Source organism: Furipterus horrens, unplaced genomic scaffold (genome assembly GCF_987537825.1).
Source record: "Furipterus horrens unplaced genomic scaffold, mFurHor1.1.pri manual_scaffold_10, whole genome shotgun sequence".
NCBI lineage: Eukaryota > Metazoa > Chordata > Mammalia > Chiroptera > Furipteridae > Furipterus > Furipterus horrens.
The window spans coordinates 7,783,846-7,807,279 of NW_028327180.1; the positions used below are offsets into that span (position 1 = coordinate 7,783,846).

General features: G+C 32.0%; 1 protein-coding gene across 2 annotated transcripts in view; it reads left to right on the top strand.

Moving 5' to 3' along the window:
• PCDH10 (protocadherin 10) overlaps positions 1–22,920 on the top strand; it is a 38,925-nt gene extending 16,005 nt beyond the window's left edge. The window contains exon 5 of one of the 2 annotated variants that reach the window (XM_090288949.1): positions 21,670–22,920. In XM_090288949.1, the coding sequence (XP_090145075.1) occupies positions 21,670–21,689 (20 nt within the window). In that variant the 3' untranslated portion in view covers positions 21,690–22,920. Of the gene's footprint in view, positions 1–3,662; positions 3,940–21,669 lie in introns of those variants that run through there. The other variant, XM_090288948.1, reaches the window with a different exon arrangement.
• Positions 22,921–23,434: the final 514 nt, after the last annotated feature.

Below are 23,434 nucleotides of genomic sequence, written 5' to 3' on the forward strand. Positions count from 1 at the left end.
TTTAACTCCTACAGTTTAATGTCATCTTAGGTTCACACAATATCTTCAAAATTACCTCATGGCTCTGATTTAATAGCCATAGTCAATTCTATGGTTAATCTAATAGTACAAAGTGTAATCCAAAACCATCCCTGGCCATTTTGCCCTCCAAATTCACATGGTGACAGTTGTTAATAGTAATTGTATCATTTATCATTGGCAATGGAAATATCCTCATCTTCTAAATTGAAAAGCACATCCCTTATGTAATTAAAGAAGCTAAAAATTGACACAGATTACTTGTTTTTAAGTCAGAATGTTTAATTATCGAGGTAGCAGTTTTTCTTTTACTAACCATGCATTTAGTTTTATAATGAACATTCAATTTTGATGTTCAGAAAAGTAGCTCTATATTTAGTTATTTTGTAAAGCTCTACAAAAATGTCTAATGAGGTTACAGTAGACATTTATACAATAATGATAGACTAATAGCGATGTGCTTAATAATACGAGAGCATTGTCTATACCCAAGGACTTTTCCATTTCTATACCTCTGATTGCTAAGGTTAAAATTTAAAATTGCAGGACACTAACTTTTACACAAGAGTAGGCATATATACATGATAAAAAATGTACTTTGTGTTTTTAACAACATACATAAATATAGCCATGCTTCCTTAGTTTTAAAGAAAAGGTCCATGAAGAGCATACATGATGCATTTAATGAAAAGGGAACTTATTTTTTTAATCAGGAGTAATCTTGAAAACACATCTATTAATACTAGCCTCATTAGTCATGAACTCTTTCTCTTATTTTTGTTACAATGTTGTCATTTGTTAACACTCTGATAAAGACCAAAGGGACACACTGAAAAATTGAGGAAAGAAATTTAAACACATAGAATATGCTTATCATAATTTAAAATCAACACAACATTTAGATTTATTTTAAAATGTTAATAAAATTTAGCTTGACCTCACCTTTAATATTAGTATATTAAAAATAATAAAATATTAATTTAACTTATTTTTAAGTTTAAAAATAGTTTTTAATTTTTATCATGAATTAAAGAACTAAGAATTATAGGCATTTTATTTAAAATTAATTAGTCTTTCAAATGACACAATAGGTTATACATAAAACAATATGGATTGTTTCAGTAAATAAGAAACAAAAATAACTTCACTTCAAGAATATAATTGGTAAAGTTATATAATTTAGAAAAACCCAAAAGTTAAAAGAATATCTTTAATATTATCATTCTTGCTTATGATTTTGACTTTACATTTTGAACATCATCTCATAAGTTTTTTGTCAGTAAATGAACATGTCTTTCAGTAATTAATACAGAACTAAAGGTATAAGTATTTGGAAAATTGTTGATTTCTTGTCAATAAACATAGTCTCCGTGAATTGAAGGCAGGATGGACCATGTATTAAAAATCACCATGGTCCATCCTGCCTTCATATCATACCACATTGGGATTAGTCCTTGTGTGCCAGAATGTCACGCTAGCTGTTTCCTGGCCTAACTTCATTATTGTCTACTTTTGAGTCTTTTTGAAATTTCAGTGCTACTCATCCATGTCATAACATAAGAAAAGGTGCCAGAACTTCAGATCATTGCCTTTAAAATGCTGCTGATATTTTACCTAGATTTTGTTTTTAGTAAAACCTCATTCTGGTAAATTTCTTTTGGGCATTTATATTAATTCTTTTGAGGACTTAAAGTTTTGGGTTTTTTTTTTTTAATTGAAATTGTAGAACATGTTTTGTTTAGTCATATCTCTTCCAGTCTTTCCATGACCTCAGTCTGTCTTCTGTACATTTTTGTCATTTGTTGAACTCAACTGTGTGGTAAAGAGGGTGAATAGAAACCAAAATCAAACTTTCTTATTGATACACATTATCCTCACACTTATATACCCCTGTGTAGTGTTTTCTCTAAGATTTGTATATTCCTGTAATCGCATAAAGATCACATCACTGTATCAAGTATTCAAGTCCACAAATAAGTATTTTCATATGTGGCCTTTTCAATATTCCTGTCTCGCCATACATGACTAAATGACTGGACCTCTTTTTCTGGAATTTTTTTCTTTTCCAGTAGATGTTTATTTCTGTTCACTTTTAATTCTAGTTCTGCTTTTTTATTATTACCCATTTCTGAGATTTTTGTTCTCTCACTCTTCTTTAGAAGAACATATCTATATTTGAAAACTTAACTAATTTTTTCACTTTTAGTATATATCTTTGTGACAAATCTCTGGTCTTTGAATCACACCAGTCTTTCTATTTTTCCATTAAATTCCTCTTCTCTGGAATTAACATCTACTCTCCCATAATCAAAGGAGTTTACTGTTCTCAACTCTGTGAGCAGGAACCAATGGCAACTCAAGATCAGGAAAGTACCCAACTCCAGTTAATATTTTCTGGATATCTACTACAGAACTTAGTATTCACTGAATTTTATGATATTTTACTTCTTTGAAATAGGTGATCTATTCACAAGTCATATAATTATTTTAGTCAACTGATGAAGCAGCTGACTGGAACCTCCCTATAGATAAGTGAGATCTAATAATGTTTATTATCCTTGAATTGTTGATTAATGGTTTACCTCAACTAATAGGATTGAAAGTGAAAGCTGTAAAAATCTTCCGAGGTGCAGGTAGAAACCAGAGAAGTGTGCACATCTGGGGACTTCTGGAGGCAACTGTTTTAACTTATTCAGACAGCAGTGCTTTTGTGACATTTTACTTACAATTTGGTCCCTTGGGTGCTTTGGAACTAGGACTACGCAATACCCTTTTGGGGTATTTAGACTGATTGCCCAGTGATGTACCTTATAAATACTGAATAATGATGTGATGGCAAAGGAAAGAATGGATGGATGCGCGTTTCTAAAGTACCCAGATTGTCTTCAGTGCTACCGTCCTACTTTCTTTGACACACACATCTGCACACACGTTTTTTGATATGTTTAGGCAAACTTTCATTTTTTCTTCTAATTAAAAGAATGTTTTAAATTAGTTGTATTTCTCTCTAGCTCTTACCTACAATTTTTTCATGAGGGGAAGTAGATTTTGAACCCATTCAAAATATTAAAATGCACCTAACCATGATGTTTTATAAAATATGATGAAGATTTTTTAATACTTTGAGATTTTAAATTTCTTCTGATTTGTTCTAGGAATTTATTTCATATTCTAAGGAGGAGTAAAATTTATTTTACATTTCTTGCCTCACTTAGATTTAACCACTACCCTTTCTTACCTGGTCTGTGAGATGACCTTTCTGTTACATGCGTTATTTACTAAGTACTTCCATACTTGAGCTCCCATTTTTTACTTTTTTATAAAGCTTATGAGTATAGTCTTTTCCCTATTTAGTCATTTGTTATTCTTATTTGATTTCCATGCAGGATTTATTTCTTTGCATTTTATTAATTACATTATTGAGTTCACAGAGATACAGTTATACATATTATTGCACATTTTTAAGGGCCTATATGGAAGACAGTTGATAAAGGTAATTTACATCTTTATTCAATAATTTATAGTTCTTGGTATATGAATCTTTATCTATTATTTAAAGCAACCTAATCCATACATACTTTGTATATTACTGAGTTAACATTTCACTTAGTGATATTATTTGTGTACCTCATTTTATATTACAGATCATTTCCATCCTCTTTCTTATTTTGTACATTGGAAGTAAATTCATATAAGTACTTGTCCATCATGTGAGCCTAAACAAAGGAAGATTATCAATTAAAATATAAATAGACTTATTCACTGAGAAGGAGTGCCTACCTGGGAATTTTTCCTGCCTCATCCAACTGAAGATTTATGGCTCAAAATTTAAATGTGTTAAGTTATAAAGATATTGTAAATAGTCTGGAATATATAAAGTCAATTGCTTATAAATATCATTAAACATTATTTAATATTCAATGTGCCAGACTTTTTTTGAGTGAGTCTGTGTCTTATGAAGTCCTTTTAATAGGAATTAGTGTCATTTAGACAAGATAGCTTGGAAACTGCTTTGGTCTGTGAGGTTCAAGATTAAATAATACTACTGAATCAAGACTAGACTTAACATAATGAGGCAATTTAATGTTTCCAAAAGTATAATAAAAACCAGGGCAGTTTTATATGGAGGTCCTGTAGTAGTCTCTAATTAGAGCATTAGTGATCCCTAATTATCTACATCAGTTTAGGTGGAAAGAATAGAGAAACTTTAAAAAAAAATGAACCCCAAAATGTAATTACATACAAACAGATAAGGATAAAAACAAATTGCCAGCTAGAAATTTTTCAAGTAAAAATAAGAGTTTTATTTTTGATTCTATAATTGGTACATTACATTTGACATAATATCACATTATATTTATACATTATACCATATGCTTTTACCTAGATATACATTTAATTTAACTGTAAGGATTGGAAAGATCATATGTGAACTTTATATCAATAAAATTTCTATAATCTGTACAAATGACCAATGACAGCTTTTGAGTCACTGAGTTCAAGATGTGATTGTAAATGTTTTCTGTGTTCTATTTTCATGATTCCATTGTATAGATACATTGGCAGATGTATGCATCTTGTATAGAAGCATTCTATTTCTAATTTAATGTTTAATTATAGCTATTCATTACGAGAGAAAGGAGAGTGTTTATGTTTAACACAAGTGTACGTTTATTTAACTAATAGCTGCTTTCATTATCAGAAGCTGTTAACATGACAATATGGTGCTTGCTGAAAAACGCATAAGTGACACAATCCATTTTAGTGTGTTCCTTTAATTTTTAAGGTACTGCCTGTACTTTCTGAGGAGCAGTTCACAATGCATATTTAGCAAAATTAACCGTGACCCTTTAGAGGGAATAGATGTCTAGTTCCAGTGTTATGCATTCGGAGGAAGACATTATTTTTACTGCTTGTAAAAGCGTTGTAATCACTAGGGCTGTTCTCCCATTTTAATGTTGGCATTAGCCAAAATTCTAATTCACTAGATCCTCCCAATATTACAGGTTATATTGTTGGACATTTAACTGTATATTTTACACATACTAGAAATTTGACTTCAGTTTGTCATCAAGCATTTCGAGGCTAACAATTTACCAATAACTTGATTGCAGCTGAAAATTAGAAAATTACTACATTATCCTATAGAAAGCATATTTGCAAATGTTTTGGTCAAACATTTGCAAATAGAAATGTTTCAATAAAAAAAGAAAAAAAAGACCTAAATATAGAAATAATACATACACCAAAATCAATATCAAACATACATTTCCTGGATGAAATTTTGAATTACCCCAATTAAAGAAATAGCCAGGGTAGAGGAGTTCTCATATCTAACTAAACATATCATTGGGTTTTGACTGAAGTGCAGGACACAGTAGAAAGAAATTATTGAGTCAGCAATGGCAACAGTAGACAAAATGTATGACCAGATTGTTTTGATGATGTACACTTGACAGCGTATGTAAAATAATGGTGATAAGGAATAAATATGAGAGCTAATGTTTTGACAGTTGGTATCATTTTATTCTTAGAAAGTGTATAGAAAACCTGGAGTCTGAAGTTTAAAATTAGTATATAATTCTTGCACCTTTTTTATCACCATTAATAAACCTAATGTCAAAATTAATCCCCTTGCTAGCCATAAATAGTGTGGTTTTAAGATTTATTTGCCATAGAATTAATTACTCATCAGATAATTACACTGAAGTCATGGACTCTAGGTATGGTTTGGTAGATATATCTTGATTCTTGATATATTGCAATCTTTTTGATAAGAACAATGGCAGTAGAAAACAATATTATGTAGAATATTTAGATTTACTAGATTATATTTTAAACATTTTTTTAAATGGAAATTTTTTAAATTATACAAATATATAGAAAATAGTGTACTAAACTCTCCATTTTCTCCAGTTTAAACAATAATCAATTCTTGGCAAAATGTGTTTTTTTTCAAATACTAAATCAAATACCCCTTCACTGAGATTTTAAAGTAAATCCAGAGATCTTACTGTTTAATCCATTAATGTTTTAGTATATGTTTATTAAAGATAGAGTTTACTTTTATCATAACCCCAATAACAATACTAATCCTAAATATTTTCTATTGTTGTTAGTTATTATTCACATTACCATAATTTTCTCTTAAATATTATTTGTTTACAGTTAATTTGTTGACTCATGATTAAAATAAAGCTCATAGATAGCAACTCACTTTCATTTTAAAACTTTTTATTAACATATAATATGATGTAGAAAAGTACGAAACTCATAGATGCATAACTCAAGAACTTTTCACAAAATGAGAACACCCGGATACTAAGTGACCAAAATATTAACAAGGCACTGTGTTCAGTAGCCAGAACATTACTAAGTATCTCATTAATTCCAGAATTCTTCCTCCTTCCTATCACTGCCACCCAAAGAATTACCACTGTCCTGGCCTCTAATTACAAATCGATTCCTTCAGTTTTAAAATTTATATAATTTGAATAAATGAAATAGTGAGTATATTTGACTTGCACTAAAATTTATTAGTTATTCCATAAGGAAGCAATCAATAGAGCTCATATATACCAGCTATAAACTAAAAAGACAATTTAGTTTGGATGTGTTCTCTTTGGATATGATTTTTCTTACTATCTTTGGGAGTTCTCATGTGTCATCTTTTAGAAATGTTTAATACTTGTCTTCATATTTGCTTAATGTTTGAAACATAATCTGACACTTAGTGGTGTTTTATAGAAACAAATACCAGATTATAGCAAAAAGCAGAGAAATTCAAATGTCTGTATTTCACATTTCTTTGAGCCTGCATTGGAGGATTGTGCAAATTGGAAACTATGATGCTTAAAAGAGACACTGAATAAAATAGAGATTATCATTTTATAAAATAGCTTTTATGAAGTGAGTTGAAGAGAGTTTAAATGGATTGATGGACTATAAATTGAAAATAACAGAGGGAGGGGAAAAAAGTGTTAAGTGTTTAAACAAATACTGCACTGAAAATAGCAGCCAGTTAATCTGTCTTTATTGAGGGGGGGGTGGGAGAGAGAGAGAGAGAGAGAGTCTATATTGCATCCTGAGAAATTTAAATTACACATTATAGAGAATACCCTGCCCCCGGCATTGAGGCTTGCTCCTGAGAGCCATGGGAACACCTCCCTGAGAGAAGGGTAGCTTTACCAACTGCAGATGTACGCACATGCCCTGTCATGTGGAGGACTAGCGCTTTCTAGCCCCATAGGGTGTTTCCCCCAGAACGCTCTTCCCCAAACTGGGGCTGAGAAAGGAGTGAGGAGTATGAGGCTTCATTTTACTAGAGGACAAAGGGAAGGCAATTGAGAAAGACTTGCTTTTTTTGTTAATTTTTTTTTTTTTTTACTGTTTACATTCAACACTTTTTTTTTTTTTTTTGTATTGGTTTCAGGTGTTACAGAATAGGCGATGGACATTTATATAGGTTACCAAGTGTTCCCTGCAATAATTCAAGGGGCCCCCGGCACTGAACATAGTGATCACAGTGTTGTTAACTCTATTGCCTGCGCTGTACTTCACGTTCCGCAGGCCCATCTTGTCACTGCCAATCAGTACTTTCTTAATCCCATCACCGAGAAAACCTTGTTTTTATATATTTCTTTCCGTTTTTATGTGAACGAGTTCTTATCTTTCTTACTTCATAATTTTGAAAAGAAAAATAAAAAAGGTTTCTTAAACCCTTACTCCCCACACACACATTGAATTGCAGTTGATGATAAAATGTCCAGGAACCAAAAATTAAGATATTGTAGTTTTAGAAGACACCTTGGGGAAATGTGTAGAATTCAAAAACTGAGTATGAAACTGCCTAATATATGGATATATATATATACATATATATAATCTGATATATATATCAGATTTTTCCTATTAAAAGTATGAATTACAGCTTGAAGGTTTAAGAATTCATATATATAATATTTATAAAAAGGAAGACAGATGATTATAGATTTTAAAAGTTTAATTTTGTTTGTCAAACATTGCAACTTCCTTGTACTGGGTTGGCTTATTTCTCTTATGATAAGAATTTTCTTCTTTTGTTATCATATTACTATTTTTTGCAGAATTTTAAGAAAAATGTTTGGTTTTTCTCAATTACCATGAAATGGCTTACAATTAAGTAAAAATGAAATAGTCATTATTAATTATTTGAGGTCAATTTACCTTCTCTCCTTAAACCTAATAGTAATACATGCTTTCTTAATCATTTTCAAGGATATAACAAGCAAGCTATATATTATTATTAAGTTTTGGTTAAAATTTTGGAGAGTAAATTAAAATGTATTTAGTATTAGCTTGGTAATGTGGAAATATGAATTAATCACACAGGTAAAATATAATAAAAGGGAAAATAGTCATTAGCTAAACATTAATTCTAAATTTAGTAATAGTATTATATTACTAAGTGCCCATTTTATAGCCATGAGATGAAATAAGACATAACAAAGATACACATTTAATAAATACACAACCAGTGTTACAAAGTGATAGTTATTCTCATCAATCAAGAATCAGGAACTCGGGCTATGATAAAAAAATTTAGAATTAGATATATTAATGTTTTATAATTATATAAATATACTTAACTTTATATAGGCAAAGGGATTGTTTGGTATCAGAAAGCACAGAAATGCCTTTTTTTGATAGATTGGAGTGAATTCAAACTTTTTGTACTTCAATTAAACTAAGGATTTGGAAATTTTATATTTTCATATTATGTTTAATTTATATTATGGGATGGTGTGGAAAAATTACTTCTCAAATTTTAACAGAAAATATTTTCTTTTTAAACAATATTCAGTTCCTGATCTGCAATCAGAAATGAGGTAGTATCTTTTAATTCCATAAAAATCTGTCATTATCAAGCAGCACTCATACTGTTAATATAGAATTATATTTTTTAAAATGTTTAACTACAAATATCTTATTTAACTGACTCAAAAATGTTGTCTCATTGAAATTACTGGGAAAGGTAATTTTTTTTTTAATGTAGGCTTACATTAGAATATTTTTAAAGAAATACCTGACAGTGAAAAATTTAATTTTTATGTCTCACACTGAAACTTGAGCTCACGTTCTGGAACATAATCCTTGAGAAACTTAAATTGCTTGCTTTGTAGGAATACTGCATAGAAATTATGTGTCCATAATACCTATAAAATATGTGCTAATGTATCTAATATGAAGGAAGATTACCTTGCCTTTAAATAAAAACATTTAAGATAGTTTACAAAGGGCATATTATATTGCTTTTATGTTAATGTTAACTTTATGTTCTTTTTTCTTTGGTCTTTAAAGTTTTCCACATTTCAGTAACTTTCTAACTTTAGAAGGATATCAATAGGCCCCATTATTTGTAGTGCTATTATTTATTGCAAAGCAGTGAATGTCAATTCAGAACTGTAAACAAATTTTTAACCAGCCGTTTTCAGCAATTCCTTCAAGCCACAGGCAAACACAGTGTGATCCCCATTCAAGAACACTTACTGTAAAGCAGGCACAGTGGTCTTCAGTATTGTCTGCCCTAGAACTTGGTTATGTAAATGTTCTCCATGTGTACTGTAGAGGAAAATAACTATGGCTCATGAACCCATCACAGACTGACGTGAAAATAAGATCAGTATCGTAATTTACAACACAAACGTAATAACCGAATCAGCTGAAATACTCCTGAGAGAAATCCACAAGGAAATGAAAAATACTGTGAGAACGCTGGCTGAGCATATAAAGGGCATGGGACCAACTTCATTATTAGTGATCACGCATAGCCTCACACATCCTCATTTAACGTAAGGACATTGTATCTCCTGCAGAGATCAAAATACTCATATCAGGTCACCTCAGTGTGATCTGCTCTGGGCCGTCAGAGAAACATGCAAAAACACTTTTAATTCCTGATACCTCCTGCTACAAACCTCATGCAAACCACCAGCCCTCCTTTGAGGTTATTAAAATATATATATATATATATATATATATATATATATATATATGAATAAACCAACCTCAGGCATATTGCAGAACTAGTGAAAAATCATCAACTCCCTTTATGATGGGCATGAAGCACAACCTTCCTACTTAGCTGGGTTGTGGAGTCCTTAGTAAATACTTGAAAAATACTCGCCATTATTTTCAGGATAGGTTTTTCTAAGCATCACTAGTTTTATCCCTTTGGGTTTTATGATAGCTTGGAACGTTTAATTTCAGAGGAGATTACCATGCACTTCCTTTGGGACTTGTAACCTACTACAGAATTACAGGAGTGGGTTTTATGACCGTCCTCATGCGGTGCAGTTAAGACCTTCGGTGATGGGGACAGTCTGCCAGTGTTCAAATACTGATCCATTCACTTCCGTGCACCTAGGTAATGTCCTTAACCTTCCTATAACTCCTCTTCCTCATCTGTGACATACATCCTCAAAAGCTCATTGTGGAGATTTAATTATTTAACGTATCTAAATCTATGACTGCCTGGCCCAAAGGAAGCACTCAGCAAGTGTTCAAGGCAACCATATATTCAGTTAAAATTGGAAAAATGACATCAGCCTGATATGGAGAAAATTAAAATTCCAGGCTTAAATAGAACTAATCATGCTCTCTTTTGCTTCTAGAAAAAAAATCAGACTCCAAGTGTTCTTTTCACAATATATCTCTGTTTTCCATCTGATGTATATATTCTTTCACATAATGCATGTTTAAAGATACAGTATCTCTATTTCCCTTTTTCATTTGTGAAATCAATGGAATGGATAGAATACAACCATTGGAATAATGCCCAGAAAGACTATTTTATTTGTTTTATGATGATGTTAGTCACAAAACGTAATATTAACTTTTTAAATGTTACATTTTCATTATTGTACTTCTGCATTTACAGTGAGTGAAGGTATTTGATAATGTACAACAAGCAATAAAAGTAATCAGACAAAAGTTCTTTTTTGAAACATAGGAAGCAGCGTATTGTTTGACGGTTGTAGAAAATTTTTTTAAATTAAATTTCTTCAGACCAAACTTTTAAAAAGTGATACAATTTGACTTAATCTATAGTTCGACAATTGTACTAGCGCATTAGTGTAAATTCTGGCCTCACATGGGATGTTGCTACTCCAAAGAATTCTGATACCTCCAAGGGAGAGACACATGCCCTGAAATCATTGCACAAAGTAAATGAAAACACTGTTAGTGTAGAAAATTAGGTCTTTCATCTGTCTGCCATAAATCAGTATTTGAACACATAGAATCTCAGAGATCATCTCACCTCCTTTTTATTCAACTAAATCCTATTATCTGACAAACTTGATTGTTTCAGTCAGTCTTATGTTTATATTTTCCTTTGTCTTTCAAAGTCAGATAAGACTAGCAAATGATGCCATAGGCCATTTAAGAAATACCTAAAAAACTGTCCAAGCTTTACTTTCTGCTAATGTTTATTCACTAAGCTCTCTGTGCAATTCTGATGATTTTTTGATTCTGTGTGTTTTCAATATTCTTCCTTTCATATTAGTTTTGCAGATATATCACTACTTGGCCAAAATTAAAAATTAAAAAGACCCAACAACTGGGTTCCAGTGCCCAAATGCATTTAAGAAGTATATATTTTTATTTCCGTTTATGTTTATATCTCCTATGGAAACAAAAACTTCACATTTTTATAAAATGATGAAATTTCCTGCTATTAATCATGTTTCCCAACTGTGAAAGTGGTGAAATTTTAAGAGATTTGTTGTTTCACTAAACATACATGTGAATGAAATTACAATGTGTTTTTTTAGCCTTTTAAAAAGGTATTTTCATTGAGTACCAAGTATGTCCCAGGCATATTCTTTATAGTTTCCCATTTCATTTTCACAACAATTTTTTCAGGAAGTTATTAGCATCTACATTTTATAGATGATTTAGAAAATTTAGGATACATAACTAGTAAGTGGTGGAATTGAGATATGAACCTACCTCTTGTTCTATTGCAACGTAGCTGTGAAAATGGTGACTCTATTATTTTATATTCTGCTATTTTAAATTAACATTATGCAATAGAAATATTTCATTTATTATTATTAAATGTATTGGGGTGGCACTGATTAATAAGATTGAGTAGGTTTCAAGCACACATGTCTATGACACATGATCTGCATATGGAATGGCATGCCCACCATCCAAAGTTCAGTCATCTTCCATCACCACATGTCAGTTGTGAGAAGCATTTTCTCTCTTCTCAAAAGATGCTGATTTTCAGTGATTCCATGTTGTTTTAAGTTTATCTCATTCAGTGAACAAGATATTTACTTTAATAGAGTAAAATATCTTTGGTTATCTTGGAAAGATCCTGTAGAGAACAATCAAGGTACGATTTGTAGGACTCTCCTTTGAGCCAATGTCGGGGCCCTGTGTCATGGTTTTATTTGATAGGGACAAAGGATGCCCCGGGAGCACAGCTTGGCATGAACAAAAGTGTGGGATTAGAGAGCAAATTAACATGGAGATATGCATATTCCAGGTTGCCAAATCTATGAAATAAATCCAAGGGAAACAGTGAACTTGAGAATTGAACGTTATGTTTCGGATAGGTCAAGACATTTTGAATAGTAATACCAATAGTAATAGTAGTTAACAATTATTAAACATTTGTTATGAACCTGGCACTATTCTAAGAACTTTTCAGATACTAATCCATTTAAAACTTGGAATATCCAAGTGAAATGGGTGTTTTTACTCTCTGCATTTTACAGATTATAGAATTAAGAAAAGATGTCTAGTAACATGCCCAACGGCTCACGGTTTAGTAATGAGGAGAAGCCAGGCTTTGTGTTTGAGGCCCTCAGATTCTAGACTCAGCTTTTTTAACCAATTTACTACTTGAATCTCAGGCTTAAGACACTGGACACTGTTCAGAAGTAAGTTAGTAAGGATTAGTTGTGTGGGCATGTATTTTTTTTTTTACTAGCGGAGAATTATTGCAGTTGTTAAGCTTTGTGGCCATAAAGGCCTGGTAGAGAATGAAAATAAAAGGATTACTATTGGAGGTATTTTGAAGAAAAAAAAAATTATAGCATTAAAATTCTAAATGTAGCAATAAAAGGCAGAGAAAGCAGTTCTCAAGGGTGGCTCTCAGATGTTGAGACTGGATATTGTGAGAAGATTTCATCCCCAATATCTTTACAACTACTACTACTAATAATAAAGTTCATGGGTTGGGAGGGAATCCATTTTGATAGAAAAAAGTGTATTTTCTTCTTTAAATTAAGAATTTTGGAAGTGAAAAGAAAACATGAGGAAAGATAACTGAAAATTCTACTAGATCAAGCTAAATAGATAGAGAGATATGTAGACAGATAGCAGGGTTTATTTGCTTTGGGATACGAAAGACTTGGTCACATGTATGTGACCCTGACTCATTTAAATTATGTTCTTTTAAATGCCATAGTTAAAATTGTTTCTGTGTCTTCACTGTTTCTTTGAGTTGCAGAGCAGATGTTTGCAGGGTGAGATTTCCTGGTGAACATCTCTCTGTGAAAGAACTAACACGAAAGCAGTATTTTGTTTTAATTCAGTGTCACAGTTATAAGATGAATTTCATATTAGTCTATGATCATTAGCTGCCTTATTTTTTTCTTTGTTAAAAGTGTGTGGAAAATATCCCATGCTTTTCTGTAGGTTCTTAACTTTATTGCTGCTGACATCTCCCAAGGGTTGAGATATTGGGACAGAATTGCTTCCCTGCGCATCTCATTTTACCACTTATTTTCTTACACAATTGTCCTTAGCATTGAGTTATCAGCCACAGACACCCAGGCAGTCATTTTGATTGCAAAGAGTTTTGTTACATCTGGAAGCCTTTGCATGATGAAACACCAACTATTTCCAGATATGTAAAGTCTAAACCCTGCCTCTGCCACTGGCTCCATCTATTTTCTCCTGGGTACCCGTAACCCAGTCCTTCCTGCCTGACTCACCAAAATCAGGGAAGACCCCTTTCCTTTGGCATCAGGCCTTTATGTCAAATAATTAGAGCATTCATTCATATTTATAGACATTTGACTTCAGTATTCTCTTTAAAATTTTTGAGAGATGTTCTGTGGCAGCCACAATAATGTTCTCATTTTTACTAGCTTTTTAAGTTTTTTTTTAATATTTAAAATATGCCTACATTTTTTTTTTCTTTGGATCATTCAATGACTGTCTGCTTCTTGACATACCATTTTTCCAGGCCCTCGTACTTTGTCACATTCTAAGTCTCCCTCCAGATTGCTCTCTCCTTTAAAAAAACCACTCCTCACCACAGCTGCTTGGCCGACTCTTGCTCATCAATCAAGATTTCAAGTCCTTTTACCTTTAATGAGAATCCTTCCCAGACAAACAGATATATGCATTCTTCTGGTAACTACTCATAGATTTTTATGCATAATTGCTGTTTTAAAACATCTTTTAGAACAGTTGTTTGTCCGTTGGGCTGTTAAATCTTTTAGAGCACAATCCACATGTATTCATTTTAGAGTCTCAGGTCCCAGAGTTTGTGGGGAGCAAACACCCATGAATGCTTATTGACTACGTCAATAAATCAGTAAATGAAACTTTCAGAAAGCAAGGGAGCAAGTGCATTTTTTTTTCTCTTTGGTAATTTGGGCACCTTCCTGACTTATATACATTAATCTTCTCTGAGTGACACAACAAAATAACCCCCAAAACCTAACCACTTCTACCTCTAACATACCCTCTCCTGATTTCATTGTCTTTCAACCTGCCATGATTTCCATGTTCTCTTTATTCTGGCTGTGGCTCTCCTACTTCTTTTGTTCTTTTATTTTGAATGATCACTTTCTTTTTAACAGCTCCTTAAGCCTCAATTGCTAATTTCATTCATCTATTTATTTTTCAATAGTCTGTCACATATAAATTTTAAACATATATAAACATTAAGTAGATACAAGGTAAACTTAACCATGAACATCCAAGAGGATCCATTTTAATTACTGATTATGGTCAGGAAGTTGTTGATAAGGGTAACTATTGCAAGAGACAGTTTATCTGACTTTCTTTCTGGGTTTTCACATAATAGTTTTCAAATGCTGAGTATTTTTTCTCATCATGATTATTCAATAAGTTATTTTCATTTTCTTCTTAGATACTATGTATTTCTTGTGGTCTTATTGCATCTATTGAGTATCTGAGATGATTTTTTAAAAATAATGATACAAAATTCTGATTTTCTTGTTGAGAGATTTATTATAAGATATATAGGTAGATTTGTGTTCTGTCATATTTTAAAAATGATTATAGATGTTTTTTATATAACTATACATTGCCAATATTATTTTACCAGAATCTCTTATTGGCCCCAACAAAGTTGATTACTTAAAATTTAAACTTTTCCCTAGATTTATTGTGATATTCTTCATAAATATTTAATGTATAATATGACTAATACTTTTACTTTATCATGTGGTTAAACATTTACAGTAATTAAGATAAACCCCGATCAAACACAAAGTTTAAAGTTCTGGGATGTAATATAACTATTTAAGGATCTAAATCTTCCATTTAATTAGAACATAACTAAAATGATTTTAAACCTTAACAAGCATGACATAATCTTATATCAATATTTTAGCATTTTTGTGATCGTTTTTAGGGCTGAATTTGATTCACTGCCTATCAGTTTTCAAATCTCTAATTATCTGATGACAGATTAAATGGAAAGGGTAAGAGGGTTCTAGGATCTAACTAAAATTAAAATGCATACATAGGGTTAGATTTCAGAATAAATAATTTAAATTATGTTTGTTATACAAAGAAGGGACATTTTATCTAATTAGTTTTATGTTTCCCAAGAGCAAAGATGTCACTCCAAACGAGGTTAAAATTTCAACATAATTTAAATCACAAGAATATATTCATGTGTGATAATTAAACAATTAGTCATTGAATATAAATTTATATTTTAGATAACAATTTTATTTATCTCCTTTTAACTTATGACATTTTATTTTTTAATATTTTGGTGGAAATACATGTAAAATTTATCACATAGACTATCGTGCTACAACATAATTAGAAAATCTAGGGCAACACTTTTCCAGAAAACTCAGGGAAACATTTGCCTCAGTGGTAGGTCACATGTCACCTGCAGTGTCACGAAGCAGCTGCCTTGGGTATAGACATTCTAATTTTAACAAATGTAACATGTGACACCTACATATTGCATGGGCCATATGTACACGAACACGTTAGTCACTGTCTAGCTGGAATTCAGATGTAACTGGGCACCTGCATTTTATCTGGCAGCCCTTGTCAAGGCGGCATGAAGGCGGTGGTCTCGGGGTCCCTAACCTGCGTTAGTGTGGGAGAGCTTTTCTCCGCACAGAAAACCGGGGTCAGCTTTTACTTCCCGTCCAGCATGGCAGCGTGTCAACCCTGCTCTAATCTTCCAGTTCTTATTTTTAATCTGCTATTTGTTTTGACATAGAAGTGACTGAATTATGTTAGGGGAAATCAGATCCTCAAGTATATTAAATAAATAGCCATGCTTTTACACAGTTTCTAAGTCCTGTGTGTTGTGTGGGTCTTTTTTTGAAAATGAACTTGTATACATTGTTTTACAAGTATATTATTTACCCACCAATTTTTTTTCATTTGTCTTCTTTTTATCTAAGGTTTTAGTTAACTTCTTTTAAAATGTTATCTCTGTTTAAATCTCCTTTTATCAGTTAATAGATACATGGCTATGTATTTTTTTAAATGAAGGTCTTACATAGTTATTTTTATGTTTTTCCATTGTTATTGCTATAATTTATGCTTGGCTTTCATATAAAAGATGAAGGTGTGCGCACCACTCGTAGCTGGTCTAATACCGTGATACAATGATGTCATTTCTTGCAAATAGATATATACAGGTGCAGCATTTCTATCCTTGTAGGCATCACCAATCCTATTCAGGTATCTTCTGTGCCTTCTGCTTTGAAAATTAGTGTTAATTTCAACCTTACAGGAAGTAACTAATTTGATCTCCTTATAATGTTGTTTTGAAGTGAACGACTTAAAATACAAGTATCTAAATGTCAGTAAATACTATGAGCTTCATAATTCTCAAAGGAAAAAAAAGGAGCAATATTCTTTAAAGGAGCATATCTTGTTAGAAGCTTAGAATACTAACCTAGATGAAAGTATTCTTCGTCATTATTAAAGTAAAATGTAATTGCGTGAATTGTCTTTAAAAGAAATTTTAAGGATATTTCTTTGCTGATGTAAAAGATATATGGTTTTCAGATAATTCTGGAGCAAATCAGAGTTTCCATATTTAGTGGCTACATAATTTCAGAAAATTTTTCAGTGATATTATAAACATGGAGAGCAATATATGTTGAAGTTTCATTTCCTAAATATATGCCAATGTAAGATTAAAACATTAAAAAGTTAATCCAGTCTCCAAACTTGGTTTTAAGGTACCATTGAGGCAAGGTTTTTTTGTTTTTTTTAATCAAAGAGAGACTGGGATAGTGGCCAGGGTGCTCCAGGTAGAGTCCCATTCTATTATATTTTTCAACTCAGGAAAAAATTAAGCTTCCAAGGCATAACATTCCTGGGAAAGCTTGAAATAGATCCCTTTAATATATAATATTCTATGCAAGTGCTATATCATAGTATTTTATTTTTAACAAATAATTTAAGAGTTTAAATTATTTGTGTTTAAAAAAGACATTTAGGATATTAACAATTATTGTGTCTGGATGGAAAAGTTATTCATGATTACTATGTGTTTTTTGGATATCTTGCTCAAATCAATTCAGATAATGATAATAATCAAGTGTATTGTTTCATTAAAGGAGTTGATACATTAGCACTGGTTTTTGTCATAGAGGTCAAAGCACTCTTAATTAAAACAATTACTTAGACATAAAGATTTTTAAACCAAACACAATTGAGTAACTCTAGTTACACTACCCTGTTAAAAACATGAGAGGTAGCCAACACGCTCACAGTAACTCAGAGCAGACACTTCCTTTGGGGCGAGCTGTAAATGTGCTCTTGCCTGTGTGAGAAGGCAGTTTTACATTACACAAACACGTACACACTAACACATCCAAGTGTACAGAAATTCATAAAAGCCTGTGGATCCTCTGTTTAGAAGGAACCCTGTGATGTTTCTGTCTTTCAGTTTACGATCTGCTTAACACAGAGAACGGAGAGCAGGTGCTTCTGACTTCTCCAAGGGGTGATGGGCTTAAGCTCTCGGATGCCAGATTCACCTTAGATACAAAGAAGTGTCCTGATGGGAGACTCATTAAACATGTGGATGAGCTCCGGAGTAGGTTACTGATCTCAGCCCCTGAAGTATTTCACTGCAGTGGAGAGTCTCAATCACCTGGGATGTTTGAAGGCCGTTCTATTTTTCAGTTGCAGAAATAGATTAGGTCACTTGACAAGCTTTATTTATTGCTTTAGCTTCTGTGGTTTGTACCATCATAAAATATAAAGGTTATTTTGCTTCTTGTTACGCAAGTATAGGAACATGGATTTTGAAATTATTAAATTGTCATGTTAGTAGATTACACAAAATTATTTTTACTGGGCTATTATGTTATTAAGCATGGTATAAGTAGGCTATCAGCACTGACATTTTTACAACTGCTTTTGCAACATAAATGTTTATAGTCATTCTTTAGTCATTAATTAGACTTTTTTAAAGTTCTGTAGTTTAATATTATACTTTACAAATTATCAAAGGCAATAACAGGATTGCACAATATAAGAAAATATGCATCATTAAACTTTCATTAAAATTATATATACACAAAAATGCTAAATATACATACATATATGTGCAAATTATAAGAAGGTAGATATTTGAATATCACTTCCCATTGAGTGATTTTTTATTTGTAGTTCAGACAGTGGGATGAATGTCTCCTATGTAACATTTTATGACTCACTATGAAGAATAAGCACAGTGAATGAATAAATAGGGGTGGAAAGGAATACTATTACTCATTCCTATTACTTTAGATTTGATTGAAAAGAAAATCTTTCATTCTCATCAAGTGACCAATTCCCCACATATGGTGATGATAATTCTAAAACATATAGAATGTATCAGAAAACAGAGAGATTCAGCGTATTTGACCCATTCTCTCCAGCCTGAAATGCTTCAGCACATGCATAGTCATAATAGTGAACACTGTGGGGTAACTGCCGTAGGCACTGCCTCTAAAATGTAATAACATTGATTTTTAAAAAATGATATTTGTGTGCTCTACTTGTCCACTATTAACTGATGCAGTCCCAAAACAGTCATGATTATTCAGTATTCACAGTCACCCTTTCAAGGCCTTGGAACAGAATGTGTGTGACTGTGACTTTAGTTAGTAATAATATCCTATTTCATTTCCCCTGGCTTGTCAGACAGTACTTCCCAGCTGGCGAATTAGCTTCTGTGAGGGAGGAAGTCGTCCCTCCTCGTTCGGATTTGCGCTGACCTTCAATCTCTGCCCTTACCCGTGTCCTGTTTAGATTTGCATTACTGAATTAACAGAGAGGTCGGAGAAGGTGTGCTTACAGAAGGTGATGATACTATTCAGACAATACTGGAATAGGTGCAGACCACAGTAACCCTAAGCAGTGACTGATACATGCTTTCTCAGCTTATGTTTATATTAAACATGTTGAGCATGAAGTGCTAAACTTCTAGGTTCTTATAACCATGAATCACTTTAATAACATAATTTCTTTTTGTAGTCTAAGTCAAATGAACATATAACATCAAGGCTAATAGCTTGTCTCATAACTAATTTTTTAACCTAATTCGAGATATTTTGCAGGTTTAAAGATGTGTTAGGTTGACTAATTATGAATTTATGCTACAAGTTAGCTTTTTGGCATATTCATTTCTTTCAAGATGATACCCTGTGTAATTGTTAACAGTTCTCACTTTCTCTTACACAACTGTTCAATTTGGAGCATAAGTTATTTGATCACTGCAATTATTTATTCCAATTTATTTTCTAAACCTGCATTTCTGTGGTAACTATCCTAATTTACTGAAGAACTTCAAACTCCGATTGATACAAACAAAATATATTTGAATCATTTATTCTCAAGTTTATCATAAAACAGGGAATCAAATTCAAGAGCATAGAAAAAATAGGATTTGATTCTTTAAAAACGTTCTTTTTAAACAATTTCTATTTGCTAATAGAATATTCTCTGTAGCATTTGACCAGGTAAGTTATAATAGCCACCGTGTGGTCCCATTTGTTGCTAACTCCTTTATTAGTTCATGATATTATATGATAGAAAACAAAATATGTTTTCATTATTCTCAGTACTGGTTACTACACAGTACATGCATCCTTTGATTTGCACCTTAATTTCTGGTCATCATGGTGACTGACCTCTATGATGTTAATTGCTGTGTCTCTGCTAAAAGGTGAATTCGTAAAGAAATATTTGACGGTCTGGTCAGAAACTCAGTTTGTGAGTAAAAATAAATGAAAAATCAGGGAAAATAAATTAGGAAAAATACATAATTAGATAATCTACTTGAAATAAGTGGAAATACCTTAGCAGAGGAATTGCACTGATCAGCATATTCTTACATATGTGAAAAAAAATAACTATTCACCAGATTAAAACAATTCAGTCATGCATTGTAGTTTAGTTCTTCATTTTTTAAAGAGATATTCCTATGTGTGATTTTTATCACAATTGAATGATCTTGATTTTCAACTCATCTTTAATATACATCTATTACATGCCAGATATTGATCTAAGGGATGCAAGTTTCCGTTCTCATTGTGTTTGCGGTCAAATATTACAGAGGCTATGGATAGATGCGAAGAAATAGACTTTACACTATAAATGCACACAATACTTAAAAGCATAAGATCTGAATGATTGAATCCGAATGTATTTCAATACATTTTATAAGATTGGACCAGATTTGACATCTTTTAATTTTTCTTCTCCTTTACCCTCTTTATGAGAAAACGGATTCATTTCAGGGGGTAAGTTTATGCATTTAAAAAGTTGTAGACCATAAAAAGGGTTTGGTTTTCATGTGAATTGAAAACTGAGATAAAATAAACCTAGAACATGTGAATTATCCTTTACTTCTTTAACACAGAAACACTTTCTGGTACAGTTTTCTCTATTATATATTGATTTAATATATATAATTTAGAGTTTGTTAAACTAAATATGTAACAAGTTGTTCATAGATAGTCTAAGGACTTGTTCTAAATATGTAAAGAGCCACACATTTTTGTAATACTTTGATCGTGTGTGAATAGTGAAGTAAAGATTGGCTTATCGATACTTTTAAAAAGTTAATCTCACATAATAGGTGGTTTGTATATGAAGTACACATTTCCCATGCAAAACCTGTTTGTAAAAATATCAAAGTTGTCCTCTTCAGAAAGCCCAACAACACAATGACTGTAACCAATGGAAACCAAGGTAAAACTGAACTGTTTTGACACTATGGGGGTCCTCTGTGGGCATACAACTCGTTCCTACTGTATTTGTGTCTGTTACGATAATGTTCAATTCTAACCACCGGAAGTCGAGCTCATTTTCTTAGAGTTTTTTTTTTTTTTTTTCCTTTTTTTCTCTCCTTCGCAGCACGGAAAAGGATATGCTAGTCAATTCTACAGGACTTCCCTGAAGCAGCATGATTTGCACAAAGTCGACCAACAAAAGCATCAACTTTTCAACTTCATTATCTTGGCCATCCAGTTAGTTGTGTGTCACTGAGTCGTAGATTGCCTCCGCAGCCATCGTGGCCAATGATAGGACCTCCTTGCTCTCAGCAGGCCTGAGAAATGAGTTGAAATGTGCAGAACTGTAGAAACTTTAGGCAACGGATTTTGCCTCTCCGATCAGTGTGTGCCTGTTTACAGCACTATCTATCTTACTCTCTCCAAATTCTCGTCACTGAGCCCTTTCCATGTTTATATTCACCACGAGAAGCCAGTCATAAGGATGAAGGAAATTTGTGCATTACAAATGCAATATCACTGTTTTCAACTTGACTGTTTTATATTATTTTTGTGTGATCAAGTGTCCCCCAAACTATTCCAGCTTTCCCAGAGAGATTGTGATCATGTTCTTTTCATCTGTGGGTTATAAAAATGTTGTATTCTGAAGACCCACAAAATATCAAAGACATTCTGTAGTTTATACACCGTGTTGCAAAGTGTTTACTGTACTATTTCAAAGCTTCTAAATAAATATAAATATATATATTATATTATATAATTTTCCTAAAATGTGGTACAACTCAGTTGGTTTTTAAATGAAGTCATACAGTCCACATCATACAATAAAGTAAGAGGTAATTCAGGGTCCCAAAGATAAACTTCCGAAGAGAAAAATAAGCATTAATAGTTTTGTCCCGGTTTTCATATCTTATTCAACCCTGTTTTTCCTTGTTTAAAAGAAAATGAAGCTCTAAGCTACAAAATTTTGCCGAGAACTTGTACTGAATTTTCAATGCCAAAGATATAGCTGTCGATGTTATCAGAGGAGCACTGGACATGTACCATCAAAACACCTAACAATCTACATTGTTTCGATTCTATTTCTATGGCTTTGAATTTAGAATCATTGAAAGCTTTTCTAAAAAAATCTCTACATCCATCTCTATTTGTTGTTAGGAAACAAACAAACAAACACTGGGTGTCTGTACATTTTGTGGTGTAAAATATGTAATCAAAGATTACTATTTTAAGAAGTCCTCAATCATATAACTTACACAGAATTTTTTTTACATAGTTTTGCATAGTTTTGTGACTTCTAATAACACATGCATAGAAAATCTTTTTATAACTCTATATGAATATATAGAGATATATAAATACCTGAACTGATACTGAATACCTATAAGATATAAAGAATCTTTAAATTCAAAACAAATTTAATAAATTTGGAGATAGAAACATGGTACATTATTGTTTCAGAATTATCTTACATGTGAAAATTGTATAACTTAAATGTAGTCAGTGTTGTATTAATGAGAAAATTCTTCATGAGTCAGCCTTGAAAAGTGAAGCCTGCCTTTTACTTTATGCCAACAAAGTTAATTACTAAATTCAGTAAAGTGTGTTTTTTCTTTTATATATATTCCTTTTCTTTTCTGCTGCTATTTATTGCTTATAGCAAACTTAAGAGGGAAAAATCATAAAATGTGATAATCTTCTACACAACAACAAAAACAGAACTTCTACAATTTCCCATTAAAAGAAAAACAACCTTCAACATTATATCTAAAGATTTGCCCAATTCAAATTACAGACCTACTTGCCGACTTGGAAATAATTCCCTTAATTTTTACCTGATCTTATTTTACAATAATAGTTTGAGCTATCTTGTGTTATTAAAGAATAGA